General features: G+C 36.2%; 1 protein-coding gene across 14 annotated transcripts in view; it reads right to left on the minus strand.

Annotated features, from left to right (window-relative positions):
- Nucleotides 1–16,873, minus strand: part of EVI5 (ecotropic viral integration site 5) — a 222,915-nt gene that overhangs the window by 63,014 nt on the left and 143,028 nt on the right. For all 14 annotated transcript variants that reach the window (XM_014550019.1, XM_014550018.1, XM_014550017.1 and 11 more), the window contains 2 exons: nucleotides 8,111–8,257; nucleotides 3,000–3,095 (listed from right to left, as the gene is read on the minus strand). In XM_014550019.1, coding sequence (XP_014405505.1) covers nucleotides 3,000–3,095; nucleotides 8,111–8,257 — 243 coding nt within the window. The remainder of the gene's footprint in view (nucleotides 1–2,999; nucleotides 3,096–8,110; nucleotides 8,258–16,873) is intronic.

Raw genomic sequence — 16,873 nt, forward strand, 5'->3', positions numbered from 1 at the left:
CATTTTGATTTGCATCTCTCGGATGATTAGTGACTTTGAACATGTTTTCATATGTCTTTTGGCCTTTCTTCTGTCTTCTTTCGAAAAGTATCTATTTAGGTCCATTGCCCATTTTTTGACTGGGTTGTTTATCTTCTGTTAAGTTGTATGAGTTCCCTGTAAATGTTGGAGATTAAATCCTTATCAGTGATAACATTTGCAAATATGTTCTCCCATGCAGTGGGCTTTCTTGTTGTTTTGTTGATGGTTTCCTTTGCTGTGCAAAAGCTTTTTATTTTGATGTAGTCCCATTTGTTTATTTTTCTCTTTAGTTTCATTGCCCTAGGAGCATTATCAGAGAAGAAATTCCTTCGGCATATGTTTGCAATTTCGCTGCCTGTGGATTCCTCTAGTATTTTTATGGTTTCCAGTCCCAAGTTCTTCATTTTAATAAGTACTTCAGAATCAATAAAAAGAGTGATTTAAATCTTGCTATTTTGTGACTGATGTATAAAATTTTTTATAATTTTCTTGATGTTAGAAAAGTACATATTAAACTAGAATTGCATATGACAGCAATGTAAATAGCTGATTATAAGTATATTATGCATGCCTTAAGTTTTTCTGAATATGTGCTACTTTATGGGTAATATTATCAATAGGACATAAAAGATACCTTTTAATAAACTTATAAAAATCATAATGTGTTGTGATTACTTTTGACCCAGATCAAAAGATGAGATTATAATATGTAAGTCTTAGAACACATGGATTGGTTGCATCCTACATGCCTCAATCAGGCCCCGGGACAGGGAGGAGCCTGCAACCAAGGTACATGCTCTTGACTGGAATTGAACTCGTGACCCTTTGGCCTGCAGGCTGATGCTCTATCCACTGAGCCAAACTGGCTAGGGCAGAAATTAACTGAATTTTAATTGTAATTTAAGGACAAAATTATTTTTCAGGTGGGAAGAAAATTCTAGATTTGCAGATAAAACTATTTATAGCCTGGAACAGACCAAAATAAAATGCTGTGAGAGAAATAAGATTTTAAATATAATACTTTGCCCATATTGGAAATGTATGTATTACCTTATTCTATATATCCTATATAATAAAGAGCTAATATGCTAATTAGGCCAAACAGCAGAACGACCGTCCGACAACCTTCCAGATGAAGCCTGGGCTGCGAGGGCCGGCTGGGGCTGTGAGGACCGAGCCCCTTGCACGAATTTTGTGCACTGAGCATCTAGTTCTATATAATAAAAGCATAATATGCAAATCGACTGAACGGCGGAACGACTGGTCGCTATGACATGCACTGACCACCAGGGGGCAGATGCTCAATTCAGGAGCTGTCCCCTGGTGGTAAGTGCAGTCGCACAGGGGGAGCACTGCTCAGCTAGAAGCCAGGCTCACAGCTGGCAAGCACAGCGGCAGTGGCGGGAGCCTCTCCCACCTCCGCTGAAGACGGGCAGTAAGGAGCAAGGGGTCTCAGACTGCAAGAGCCCTGGACTGCGAGAGGGTGCAGGCTGGGCTGAGGGGACCCCCACCCTCCCAGTGCATGAATCTTGTGCACTGGGTCTCTAGTCCTATATAATAAAAGGCTAATATGCAAATTGTCCCCTCTACCGAGAGTTCAACTGGGAGTTCGACCAGGGGGTGGGGCCGGCCCACCAACCGCCTGCGACCCTTCCCCCACGGCTGGCTCCACCCGCAGTCCCTCCCCTCAGCCGGCCCAGTCTGATCTGCCCCCATCAGGGTGGGCTGGCCAGACCCCACCCGTGCACCAGGCCTCTAGTACTGTATAAGAAGAAGTAACAAAACAGTTATTTTTAAAGCTTTGAGTTTTCTTTTGAAAACAGCTTTGACAATATAGAAATGTGATCATTATCATTCAAAAATGGACTTGGAGCACAGGCAACAACAAAAAAACCCATAAGTTAGACTTAAAAAAAAAAACCCAAAACTTTTGTACATAAAGGGAAATAAGAGTAAAAAGGCAACCCATGAAAAGGGAGAAAATGTTTGTAAACCACATATCTGATAAGGGATTGACACTATAAGGAACTTCTAAAACACAAGAACAACCTCATTAAAAGATGGGCAAAGACTTGAATAGACGCTTCTCTAAAGAAGATACACAGAAGACAAATAAGCACATGAAAGATGCTCAATATTAATAATCATTAAGGAAATGCGAATTAAAACCACAGTGAGATACCAGGCACACTCATTAGGATGGCTGGTATTGAAAAAAGAAAACAAAATTAATACATGTTGGTGAGGATGTGAAGAAATCGAGACCTTTGTCCTTGTGCATTGCTGGTGGGAATGTAAAATGCTGTAGCTGCTGTGAAAATTAGTATAACAATTTCTCAAAAATTAAACACAGAAGTGCCACAGGATCCAGCAATTCCACTTATGGGTGGAATTGAAAGCAAGGACTCTAACAGATATTTGTACACCATGTTCATAGCAGTATTATTCACAACAGCCAAAATGTGAAAGCAACTCAAGTATTCATCAATGGATAAATAAAATGTGGTACACACATACAATGGAATATTATTCAGCCTTAAAAATGAAATTCTGACACATGCCACAACATGGATGAACCTTAATGGCATTATGCTAAGTGCAATAAGCCAGTCACAAAAAGAAACACTGCATGACTATACTTATATGAGGGACCTAAAATAGTCAAATTCAGAGACAGAAAGTAGAATGTGTGATTTCCAAGGGTTGGGGAAAGAGGAGAATAGGGAGTTATTTAATAGGTATAGAGTTTCAGGTTTGCAAGATGAAGAGTTCTGGAGATTAGTTGCACAACAATGTAAATGTACTTAATGTCATGGAACTGTACACTTACAACAATAAAAAGAATGGACTTGGAAATGAGTAAGTGTTGAAAACAGAATCACAGTCATTTTCAGGATGAAGATATAATTGTTCAGGCACAGAGGGAGAGGAAACGATTGCGTTATTTGTATGTGTATTTTATTATGTCCATATGGTACCTGGATTTCAAGCTCAGCGATGTGCTGCTGCAGTTCAGCCACAGCAGCTATGCTATCTGCTTCCCGCAGTCTCACGGCCATCACTTCTTCCTTGTTCTAGGGTGGCAGACAAAACAAGCCAATAATAAACCATACACTTAACCAAACTAAAGATAAATTAATATGGAAACAGAAACACTGTAACCTATCTTAAAATTTAGAAAATAACAAATAAGCCCATCAAATAAGAAAAAGCCATTATCTCCTAAACTTGATATGAAATGAATATACAGGATAGCATCCTATCTTTAAATATTAAGAAATATCATTCAAAAGGAGTTCATCACCACCAAACCAGTATTATACGAAATGCTGAAAGGTATCCTTTAAGAAGAGGAAGAAGAAGAAAAAGGTAAAGATACAAATTATGAACAACAAATACACATCTATCAACAAGTGAATCTAAGAATCAAGTGAATAAATAATATGATGTACAGAATGAACTGGTGATTATAATGAATCAGGGACATAGAAAGGGAATGGACTGACTATTCTTGGGGGGGAAAGGGGAATGGGAGATGCGGGAAGAAACTGGACAAAAATCGTGCACCTATGAGAGTTAACAATGTAATAATCTGAACAATAAAGATTTAATTAAAAAAAAAAGAAAAAAAATTACTAGTAACTGAAAGTTAAGTTTTTTATAAAAGAACTATTATTGAGAACTTTGAAACCCTTAACCAGGACAACAGAATAACAAAGATATGGATACTAATAATGTTAGTAGATAATATTTTAAAAATCATATTCTTTCTGAAGAATAAATGTTAATAAATATTTACATCGTATTACAAATAATAGTAAAAATTAGACTGTATCACAATTCTGCATAATATTTACCCCACCACCTCAAAATGTCACAAAGAAAAAACTCTAAAACCATATTCTACAATATCCGTGCTGTCACAGATTAGAGGAAACTGAGACATGCTAGGAAAATCTGAATAAAATCTGTAGTTTAGGACTAACATTGTATCAACATTCACTTCTTAGTATCAATAAAGGTACCATGGTTCTGTAAGATGTTAACATCAGGACAAGCTGATGAAAGGGTCTATGGAAATTCTCTGCACTATCTTTGCCACTTTTCTTTAAATATAAAATTATTTTAAAATCAAGAGTAAAAAAATCTCAGCCAGTGTGCTCAGTGGTTGAGCATTGACCCATGAAATAGAAGGTCACAGTTCAATTCCAGGTCAGAGCACAAGTCCGGATTTTGGGTGTGATCCCCAGGAGGCAACCAATCAATGATTCTCTCTTATCATGTTTCAATCTCTCTCTCTCTCTCTCTCTCTCTCTCTCTCTCGTCAATAAACACATTTTTTTAAAAAAAGCATCTTTTCAAAAAGTAAAAAAATCTGAAGCAAATACAGTAAAACAGAAAAAATATCATATATTGCTTTCCTACTTAAAATGTTTCACTAGCCTCCCACAGAGCAAAAACCAAACTTGTTGCCATGAGTATAAAAATTTACATATAAGAAGTAGGGTCACAGCCTATCTCCCTGGCTTCATCTCATTAAGCTTTTCATTATGTACAAGACTCAGCAACCAAGTTCTTTCCTGCTTTTGAACTCTGTGACCCTGTTCATGCAGGGATCTTGCGCTGGCTCTTCACAAGACTAATTCTTTGCTACTCTTTAGGTCCCACCTCTCATACCACCTTCTAGCACCGCATCTTAACTCCTACTTCCTCTTAACTCCCAGTCCACAGTATATCATTGGTAATGATCTTATCAATTTTTACTTATCTCACTAAACATTATGTCCACCTTCTTCACTACTGTATCCTCAGTGCCTATAAGAGTAACTGACAGAAGACAGCCAAATATTTGACTTTATTCTCAAATACATAAGTAGATGCCATCATTTTTTGAAGTCTCATAATCTCGCCTCCTTCCAAACCGATTTGAGAATCACTGTCCTAGAATATGTAAATTACATCTATTTAAAACGAAAATATTTGCCTAGACATTTTGTAAGTAACATGACAAAGAAACAGGTACCATAATGCCCTGCTGTCAAAGTAAAAAATGGTACAACATTCAGGAGGGTAATTTGACAAAATCTATGGTGTATTTACCCATTCACCAAACAATAACATTTATAGGAATTTATCCTACAAGAATGTGTAGATACATTTTGATACATCTGAAATTATGTATGTTACAAGGTTATTCATTATACTCCGTTTATAGTAGTAAAACACTGGGAACAACCCATGTGCCCATCAATAATGAGAAGACACTTCAAGAACTGATATTTAAAACTTTAGAAAACATATGGCAAAAAAAAAAAGCAAAAGCAGAATATACAGTATGCTAACTTTCATGTAAAAGAGTGAGGACAAGAAAAAGTATGAACATTTACTTCACAATATTTGCCTAAAAGTAACTCTAAAAGGACTTATGAGAAAATAAAAGCATAACCTTGGGGGAAAAAATGAAAGAAGAGGTATGTGGTAGGGTCAGGAAGAGAATGAGATAGAAGGGGTGTTATAATATTAGTATTATAATCATAGTAAAAATACCTTGACTGACTTTCCTCACTTAACATTATTTATTACACAATTTTATAAATTTGTATATAAATTAATATGTTTTCTCAATATATGTAGAACTAGAGAACCTAAAATCTTCCTATAATCTTCAACTTTTGATTTATGTAGAAAATCCCACAATCCCATTACTGAAACCTTAGGGTCCAGGTGTGCTATGAAATTTCAGATTTTTTAGATTTTACAAAAGTAATATGATGTATCCAGTAGGAGCTGAGGCGGCATCCATAATGAAACAGTATACTCAATGCTCAACACAATGAAGCAGTGAAGTATAAATACCCACACCAACTTGGATAAATAAAAATGATAAATGGCCATATTTCAATTCAAATCAGGTTTTGCTTTCAAATGAATTTGTGTAAAATTTATTAAAAAAACCTTTGGGTTTTATAGTGTTTGGGATTTTCTTTTTTTTTTCTTTTTTTTAAATATATTTTATTGATTTTTTACAGAGAGGAAAGGAGAGGGCTAGAGAGTTAGAAACATCGATGAGAGAGAAACATCGATCAGCTGCTTCCTGCACACTCCCCACTGGGGATGTGCCTGCAACCAAGGTACATGCCCTTGACCGGAATCGAACCTGGGACCCTTGAGTCCGCAGGCTGACGCTCTATCCACTGAGCCAAACCGGTCAGGGCGGGATTTTCATATTGGGGATCATAGACTTGTACTATGATCTTAAAGTGGGAACATTCAAATTCAGTTACAGAGGGAAAATAACATTAATATTAATATTAAAATAGTATCCTGACATTTTAAATAAATAAAAAATTAAATGAACTTTATTGTTGTTTATCAACAAATAATAAGCTATAATCATGTAAAACTAAATGAAAATTAATCAGATTTATATAATTGAAGGACAGGCTTCCTTGAAAGATAGGTTTGTTCCTGAATTGTTCCAACATAACAAGGTAAAATACACTTAATCAGAATGTACTACTTGCTAGAGAGACAAATAATACACTAGTCATTCTTGAAATAGGCAAAAGGCATTATAAAAGATTAAATAAATCATTATACAGCAGAGTCAGCATCTGTAACATACTTCACAGAGGTATTAATGAACATTAAAATTTTTTTAAATCTCAAAAGAGTTCTTAAATTCTCTAAAATTCCAAATCTGAGCCTATTGCTTAGATAAATTCAAAGAAAATTATTTTCATCAGCAAATTCCCCAAATATTTATTTCCAAAGAACACTTTACTTTGATTAAAAGGTGGGAAGGCATTTGAGGAGAAATATTAAATCCAATAACAGAGTTATCAACATGTTTTAATAAAAACTTATAGCAATAATGAAAAACATTACATTTAGTTCTTAAATAAAAATGAGTCAGCAGACAATATAGCATAATAAAAACTCAGTAAAATATTAGTATAACAAATCAAGTTGATATAAACTCATGCCACATCATTTTATTTCTAAATTAGTCTAGTCATATACTTCAAGAGGGACTCCTCTTAAATTAGTACAAATTTCAGTACTGCCTACAGATTTCTGTCAGTGTAAATTGTAACAGCCATGCATATTAATTAGGATGTAATTTCATCTCTGGATTTCAGTGACACTGATAAACCACTCAAGCTTCACTCTTGGTTTTTAATGACACCAGAACAAGTTGATGGAATTACAGCTTTATATGTGCCACTGAAAGTCTTATTTCTTATCATAGAATAATATGACTGGAATCTTTAAAGGGCATCATTCCTACTATCTCACCATGGAAAGATGGATATCTAGTTTATTTTTTAAATCCCGTAACTTGTCCTCAGCAATCCATTCTAATGCTCAGACCACAACATCTCTTTAGTTATTTCACACACACACACACACACACACACACACACACACACACACACACACACCCTCTCCTCCCACCCCACTTCCCATCTCCTCTCTCTTTCACCACTGCTATACTACAAACTTATTTCAGGAAAAAACATACTTGCATTCTAATTCTTTTACATGCTTTATGAATTCAAAACACTTCACACAAAAATAGAAAAACTTATTAAAATAATAATGAGAAATGGACACAGTCTTCCCAATCCATTGGCACACACCCATTTCTTTTGCTCTCTACTCTATCCAGAAAACATGTGAATATATTCACTGCCCACTAATAAAGTACCTATCAAAGCAGAGCTGCCCTAACCTCTCTAAATTACCTATCTTCTTGGTTGAGACCTTGAAAGCTTTGGTTTTAAAGGGCTATTGGTCAAAAGAAATGTTGCAGACAGATACCAGTTTTAACCCCTTGGTTAACTTAATTTCATGCACTGGCGCTTAACCATGTGGTCGAAAACGAGGTTGCCTGCCTGAAATCCACCTCAGAGCAAGATGCCCTACCTTGGTCTGAAAGCAACCACCAAACCAAGTTCAGAAAAACTGGAACATTAAACTAGTTTTATGGCTTTATTTGGTTTAAAGATGATGTAATCAATAATGAGATAAAACAAAACAGGAATTTTTATATTGACAAAAACAACTAGCTACTTGATATGTTTACCTTGCATTCAATCTCTGCTTGTTTGCGTTTTGCTTCACTTAATTGAGTAAGCAGTCCTTTGTTCTGCGCAGAAAGATACTGCACCTTCTCCTGTAGACTGACCACCTCTTGTTCTGCTCTTCGAAGATGGTTACTATTGATCTGGTTCTAATAATAAAAAATACAAATACTCAGATTATACAGATAAAAGGCCTGAAAAAACCCACAAATTTCTACCTACCCATTTCATGCTTATACAACATTATAAAAAATGTTGGTATATTACTTATAGGTAGATTTTATTCAACAAATACTTAAAAACTAAAAAAAGTGAAAGATTTATAAAACTGCTTTAAAATCAAATTAATGAATTCATAAGGTCCATAATTAGAAACTCTCATTATAGCTCAATTTACCATCTATACTAATAAAAGGGTAATATGCTAATTAGACCGGACATCTTCTGGACATCCTTCCGGACAAAGCCACAGTGGCGGGGCAATCAGGCCAGCAGAGGAGAGCAGTTAGGGGCAATCAGGCCAGCAGGGGAGAGCAGTTAGAGGTGATTAGGCAGGCAGGGGAGAGCAGTTAGGGGCGATCAGGCCAGTAGGGGAGAGCAGTTAGGGGTGATCAGACAGGCAGGAAGAGTGGTTAAGGGTGATCAGGCAGGCAGGCAGGTGAGCAATTAAGAGCCAGCAGTCCTGGATTGCGAGAGGGATGTCCTGGATTGGAGAGGGTACAGGCGGGGCTGAAGGAACTCCCCCTCCCCCTTGCATGAATTTAGTGCACTGGGCCTCTAGTTATATAATAAATACCTATAAACTACAAGGATGGTCACATAGAACTTGAAGGTATTAATTTCTGAAATAGGCAATGTGGTACAAAGTGGGTAGATACAGGATGAGGATGAATTTAGCTCTTCTTTCCAATTCTCAAAATAAAGCACAGACCAATTGAAGGTGTGATCACCATTTACTGGACGTAAACCTGTGGTCAAAAATGTTCCATGTGCATGTCTACATTCCTCCAATACACAGAACAGTCTACTTTCATGGAGCATGGACTGATTTTGAATTCTGGCTTACTATTTGGTGATTAAGCTAACTAGTTAATATTTCTGAGTCTCAATTTCCTTACTTGAAAATGTATATAAAAATACTACTATCCTGGCCTCTGTGGCTTAGTTGGTTGGAGCATCATCCCATACACCGAGAGGTCGCAGGTTAGATTCCCAGTCAGGGCAGATACCTAGGTTGTGGGTTTAATCCCTAGTTGGGCACATTGAGGTAGTAACAGATTGATGTATGTTTCTCTCTCACATCGATATTTTCCTGTCTCTCTTTTTCTCTCTCTTTCTATCCCTTCCTCTCTCTAAAATCAATTTAAAAAATACTACCTATTTCTCATTTGGTTTTCTTCAGAATTAACTGAGATAATACATGTAACTAGCTTAATATATAATAAGAACTCAATTAACACTAGCTGCTTCATGTATTATAATTACAGAACATGCTAAAAAAAAAACCCATAGAACTTGAATCAACTGACTTGAGATAATTTTTCCATTCAGGCTTAACCCAGCCTGAATTTTCTCAACCTCAAATTATTCTATCAGGGGCCTGAAAGCAACAATAGGAATTTTCATAACCAAAGACAAGTAAAATCTGGCTCCTCGTTTAACAGTTCTTCAGCCTTGGTCAAGTTATCTAATCCCATCAAATTTCAGTACACTGGTATAAGCATAGACATTCCCACTTGCCTTTTAAGGCTATGTTGTAAGAATTAAAGAGAAAAGTTTATGAAAGGAGTCTCACACAATGCCTGAAATTTAACAGATACTTAATAAATGCTCAATTGTTCCTATCATATCTATTCTGAAATCGACCCTGCCTCTAGTTTTAATAAAAAATCTGGATGATCTAATAGATTTAAGCTCCAACATTTTTTTACCACTTCTGGGTTTCTTCATCTTCATTTTTACTTATCTTTCTGACTCACAGAAGAAATGCCTCCTTTCTAAGTAATGCCTCTATATTACTCTCTTCCTTTTCATTTTCAACGAATACTGTCTGTCTACAAAATTGTAGTAAACTCTTGGTATTGTATTCAAAATGTTCCACCACCTCTTTCTACTGCCTTGCCTTCTACCATTAAAACAAATAACTATACTACAGAGGAACATACCTTTAAGATAAGCTGTAAAGAATTCCCACAGATAAAACTCCTCCTACACCCTGATTACAATTCCATGACCCAGAATGACAAAACACACATAAAACCCAAAAATTGGCTATGAATGAGAAACAGTAGATAAAAAAATAGCAAGAAGAGATTTTTAAGAACCCTATATAATAAAATCACAGGGACTTTATATGAGATAATTTATGTTCAAAATTATTAGACATAAGAAAGGAAGCAAAAGCAAAGCACAAGTTACTGTCAAGAAAATTTGACAAATTTTAAAAAATAACCAAGTGCAATTTCTAAAAATAATATAGCCACTGATATTAAAAATCCAATTAAAGGTTAGATTAAATACACTGAAGAAACAATTAGTGTCTCAGAAATCAGACATAGAAAAGAGAATAAGAAAGTACAAAAAAACCCAAAACTGCCTAATAGAGGTTGCAGGATAAAATAAAGTAAAATAAAAAAGGAGGTGAGAGATGATGGTCTAAGACAGCAATTTTCAACCTTTTTTGTTTCCTGGCACACCAGAAAGATATTATATTTTTGCCAATCTTACAAAAAAAGGACATAGTTTTTATTCATTCATATAGGATGGCTTCTATTGTGTTGGCTGTTGTCATTTTTTTATTTGACAACCTAAGGCAGGATTGGGGAACATCTGGCCCACGGGTCACATAAGGCCCGCAAAATCCTTTGGTCTGGCCAAGTCATTAGGGGTGAGTTAATTAAATGTTTGACCAAATATAGCAGGCTAATTTTTTTAAATATATGTTTTATTGTTAATAGTATTACAGATATTTCCCATTTAGCAGGCTAATTTTTAAGTTGATAATTTTGTATGGCCTGCGAATGATGTTATAAATATCCAAATGGCTGTTGGCAGAAAAAAGGTTCTCCACCCCTGATCTAAGGGAAAAGAGGTCAGTGTCCCTGACTAAATACTGCATGTTTTAAAAATTCTTGCAGCACACCGGCTGAAAATTGCTGATCTAAGAGATGATAATAGTTGAGAATTTTTTACAACTGAAAGAAAAAAAAAGAAACTACATATAAATCCACATGAAGTTCAGGAAACACAACTAGTCCCAAACAGGACAAATAAAATCCTCACTAAGACAGAATGTAACAAAGCTTAGAATGCTAAAGAAAAGAAGAGGCAAACGAAGGTAAAATCTGAGTCTGTGAAGGGGGAAAGTGAAATATCTGGCAGACATATCAACAGGAAAAATATGTAGTGCTTAAAAAAATAAATTTCATCCTCCAATACTATACTCAGCTAAACTTTTACACAAGAGTGAGAGAAAGCATATTTATTTTCAGGAAGAGTATAAATATATGATTGAAACTGTAAAGAAACTTAAATAAAAGTAAGAATAGAGAGCAAAAAATTGGTAAAATAGGTAAATTCAAACGAGCACAGACTCCATAAAACAACAATAATGTCTAGTAATTTGGATGTATAAAAAAAGATATACAATAACAGTAAAATGTAAGATCTGAAGATGGAAGAAGAGCACATGAAGTTCGTCTAAGGCCCTTACTACAGTTTGGAAGGAAGACAGAGATAATTACTAACTTTAGTCTTTGTTTAGTCAAGTAAGCATTTTCAATATTTTTCAAGTAATATACACTAATAGAAATGATGAAAGTCACACTAGAAGAGAGAAAGAAAAATGAAAGTAAGCCAATAAAAAGCAATAAAGGAGGAAAAAGCAGAGAAAAGGAAGACATAAAAATTATAAAGTAATTCCAAATATATCATAATAAAGACTTTTGAATTCTGTCAGGAATCTAGAGAGTCAGAAAGTGCATTGTGCCCACCCTTTCAATTAAAAAAAGAAAAAATGCCAGTCAAACTCTACATTCATGACTTTTGTTGAACCCATAGAAGTGAGGTCAGAGGGCAACCAACTAGCCCCAAATCTAAGGAGAGACAAGGGCAGAAGCAGTCAGAAGCTATTAAGCATATTTCAACTAGAATAAGTATCAGATTGGTGGAGGCCAAGTGTGGAGCCCAAGGGCGCAGCAAAGTTCACAAATCTCTTCACGGGCCCCAACAGTATACACAAAAAATACTGATAAGAACCTTGAAAAAGAGAGGTCAACGGTACAGGCCTGAGGGAGGGGAATAGCAGCCAATACGGGAGGGGCACTAACTCTTGCTTGCCTCCTTTAAGGAATAAAAGGTTTAATTTGCTTGGAATACTAATCTCCTTGGGGCACTAGGGAAATTTTTGTATCTGAGGAAGGGGCAGGACTATATATGGGCCTAGGACTATAGTTGGGGGTCGGGCAGGAGTACTAAGAAGGCCAAATACCCCAGGTCCAGGGACAGTGCAGCCTAAGGCTGAGACTTTATCAGAACAATAGGACAGAGGTATTTTCTAACAGCCAACTTCCTGTAACAGGTAACTGGAATACTGCTAGAGAATGACTCTCTCTGAGGTGCTATGCAAAGGGAAGACCTAGAGACATTGAGAAAATGCTTTGGCAAACCAGCCCCCAATCTAAAAATAAGATATTGTTAGAGGAATTTGAAGTCTGTGGTGTAATGAGGGTTAACCACAGAAACAAACCTCAAACCCAGCCCAACTCCTAACTATATTAACTCAAATCCCCCACATTAAAGTCCCAGCAGAAGGAAAGGTGTGCGCATAACCAGGCATAAAAACTATTTACCTTAGTCTACTGTCCTACACAAGGTATCCAATGTTCAACACAGAAAATTACAAAGCTTAGGAAAAGGTAAGAAAAACAAAACATTACCAAGAGACAAAGTAATCAACAGAACCAGCTTCTTATATGACACAGATTTTAAAATTATCGACAGGGTATTTAAAATAAGTGTGATTAATGTGCTAAATGCTCTAAGGCATCGGTTCTCAACCTGTGGGTCGCGACCTCTTTGGTGGTTGAACGACCCTTTCCCAGGGGTCGCCTAAGACCATCCTGCATATCAGATATTTACATTACGATTCATAACAGTAGCAACATTATAGTTACGAAGTAGCAACGAAAATAATTTTATGGTTGGGTCACAACATGAGGAACTGTATTTAAAGGGCCAGAAGGTTGAGAAACACTGCTCTAAGGAAAAGGTGAAAAACATGCAAGATCAGATAGGTAATATCAAAATAATGGAGAGAAAAAGAAGAGAGAATCCAAGAGTTGCTGGTCATCAATCTAACACATGTGTAACTGAAATACCAAAAGAAGACAGTGTGAAACAGAAGAATATTTGGAGAAATAATGACCCAGAATTTTCCAAATTTTATGGTACACATAAATCCACAGGTCCAAGAAACTCAGAGAAAAAGTAAAGTAAAAACCACTCAACTCATATTTCCCAAAAGAGACTGTCAAATTTCATTGAAATTTGAAAATTTCAAGTTTATCACTTAAAGTTGTTCAGAGAATCTTTTAAAAAAGTATTTTCACTGAATCTATACCAGGTAGGGCAAAGGTACGTTTACGGTTGTGAGTATGCAAAACAGAGTTTATTCTTACTGTACATTATTTACAAATTTTTTTCCATACAAATTTGTAAACCTACTTTTGCCCCACCCTGTATTTACCAGGCATGTTCCTTTTTTAATTCTTAATAGTGTTTATTTGTGTCTTCTTTATTTTCTTGAAGTCTTGCAGAAGTTTGCTTTATCTTACCAAACCAGATTCAAGAAGACACGGAAAACCTGAGATCGGTAACCCTTCAACAGCTAGGATCAATAGTTTCTATACACACAAAATAAGACTGTTTAAAGATAGAAATTCCAGCAAATATTAAAATAATGAGTAACTCCAATCTTATATAAAATTCCTGAGAACAGAAAAAGATAAAATACAACCCAACTCATTCACCTTGGGGCAAAAATCAGGAAAGAGTCTCCCCAAAAAGGAAAATCTAACTTAGGTACAACAAAACCTAAAGTATGAAAAACCTGAATCTAGCAATGGTCACGTGTTGTATATGTCTCGGTGTAAATGTCCTGTCACAACCTTGTTTGCCTTTTAGCACTTTAAGAATAGTATCTCAGTGTAACTGGTTTGCTTTACAATCCTATATATTTTATTTTATGCATTAAAAAGCATTATTTTGAGAAGGAGTCATGGGTTTCAGACTGAAAAGGGGGTTCATGGCACAGAAAAATAATAAAACCCCCTTATAAAAGAAGCTCTTAGAGATATACACAAGGAAACATGTGCAGGAATGTTCAGAGCAGCACAATTTATAATAGCAAAATTGGTACAAAGATTGTGTGGTTCAATAACTAAGGTATGCACACTAGGTGGACTTTTCTAAAAGTCATTAGGAATGAAGGAACTGGAGCTATATGTATCAACAAGGACACATGTCTTAACCTGGATGCTGGGTACATAGGTGTTTGATGTAAAACTCTTTGAATGATTAATATAGCATTACTATTAAACCACCGTTTTTATTTTTCACATTTTGCAATGGGAAAACTTCACAGATCATCTCTAGTTCAAGCACTGGCACTTAGGAATCATTTCTCTTCTAGCAAAATTCATCCAAAATCACACTTATTAGTCAGGTTACAATTCAAAATACAAAATCCTTAGGGAACCTTCCCCCAAACCACCTAGTTGGAACTAATTTTCCCCTCCATTCTCCATAGCGATTTCCAACTCTCTAATTACCACATTTCTGATTATATATTTTTCCAGTTATATTAAGACTAGAGGCCCGGTGCACAAAATTCAAGCACGGGGGAGGAGGGGAGGTCAGTCCCTCAGCCCAGCCTACACCCTCTTGTAATCCAGGACCCCTCGGGGGATGTCCCACAGGGATCGGACCTAAACCGGCAGACAGACATCGCTCTCACAATCCGGGACCACTGGCTCCTAACCACTTGCCTGCCTGATCACCCCTAACCACTCTGCCTATCTGCCTGATCACCCCTAACCACTCTGCTTGCCTGCCTGCCTGATCGCCCCTAACTGCCTCTGCCTTTGCCCACGCACCCAGGACCCAGGCATCCCGTCCTCCACCAGCCTCAGGCACCCGGGACCCAGGTTTCCCTCCCTCTGGCAGGCCGCAGGCACCTGGGACCTGGGCTGGCTTTGCCCGGGCCAGCCACAGAGCAGGCACCCGGTACCCCAGGCGACCTCTCCCGTGCCCCAGCTTTGTCCAGAATGATGTCGGAATGACGTCCAGTCTATCCGGTCTAATTAGCATATTGCCCTTTTATTAGTATAGATATAACTGACATATAGCACTGTATAAATCAGTGATGGCGAACCTTTTGAGCTTGGCGTGTCAGCATTTTGAAAAACCCTAACTTAACTCTGGTGCCGTGTCACATATAGAAATTTTTTGATATTTGCAACCATAGTAAAACAAAGACTTAGATATTTATTTTATATATTTAAATGCCATTTAACAAAGAAAAATCAACCAAAAAAATGAGTTCGCATGTCACCTCTGACACGCGTGTCATAGGTTCGCCATCACTGGTATAAATCTAAAGTGTACAGCATAATGACCTGACTTAAATATATTATGAAGTGATTATCACAATACTTAATTAACATCTATCATCTCAGAAAATAAATTATATTAAATATAGTTTGTGAATACCTGATTACTCAAGTATAAGTTCTTGGAAGGTTGGACAGTACTTTATTATCACAAGTTCTCAAAACCACATTTGTTGAATTTGACTCATTCACTTATACCCACTCTGAAATAAATCCTGAACATGGCTTAAAAGCTGTGTTTGCATCTTTAATGTCTATACTGAGATAACATTTGATTATAAAAACTAGATTTCTACTTTTCATCTTACTATTATTTTTAACTACTACAATGAAAAATACAAGAAAATAACTTTGAACAATGTAAAACAAAATATATTTATTTATTTTAAAGGATTTACATATTCATGTTATGTTCAGGTTGGAATGACTGTTTTTTGCACATAAGTTTATAGACTGATACGTGAGTTAACTATGCCCCCTACTGACTGAATAAGTATTTTGAAAACAAAATTAACATTACAAAGAATAGAGAACATGGCCCACACAAATGCATCACATAAAAACTATATGTACCTTTATAATACAAATGGATGTCATAAAAAGGACCTTTCAGATCTTAAATATATTTAAGATAGAGTTTATTAGAGAAAGGGGGATTTGAGAAGAAAGAAGTGTAATTTTGAACTGACTCATTCAGAATCACATTACACAACTTTAGGAATCATTTTTCACATTATATTTTATACCAGTGATTCTCAACTAGGGAATTTTGCCAAGGACATTTGCAATGTGTAGAGATATTTTTGGTCATTACTGGGGAGGTGCTACTGACATCTAGTGGGTAGAGGCCAGGGATGCTACTAAACATCCTAAAATGCACAAGCCAGTCCCCACAATAAAGACTTCACCTTGTCCAAAATGCTAACAGTGTTGAGATTGAAAAATCTGCTCTACATGAACATTCCCTCTCAAGTTGTGTAACAAGCTAACAAAGTCAAATGGAGCATTACCACTTGCTTAAACTTTTTTGAATGGCTCAAAGACATTACGTCTCTGATATCAAAAACCATAATTTTAGCCCTTTTTATTTGGCTA

Source organism: Myotis brandtii, unplaced genomic scaffold, assembly GCF_000412655.1.
Source record: "Myotis brandtii unplaced genomic scaffold, ASM41265v1 scaffold58, whole genome shotgun sequence".
NCBI classification, from domain to species: Eukaryota; Metazoa; Chordata; class Mammalia; order Chiroptera; family Vespertilionidae; genus Myotis; species Myotis brandtii.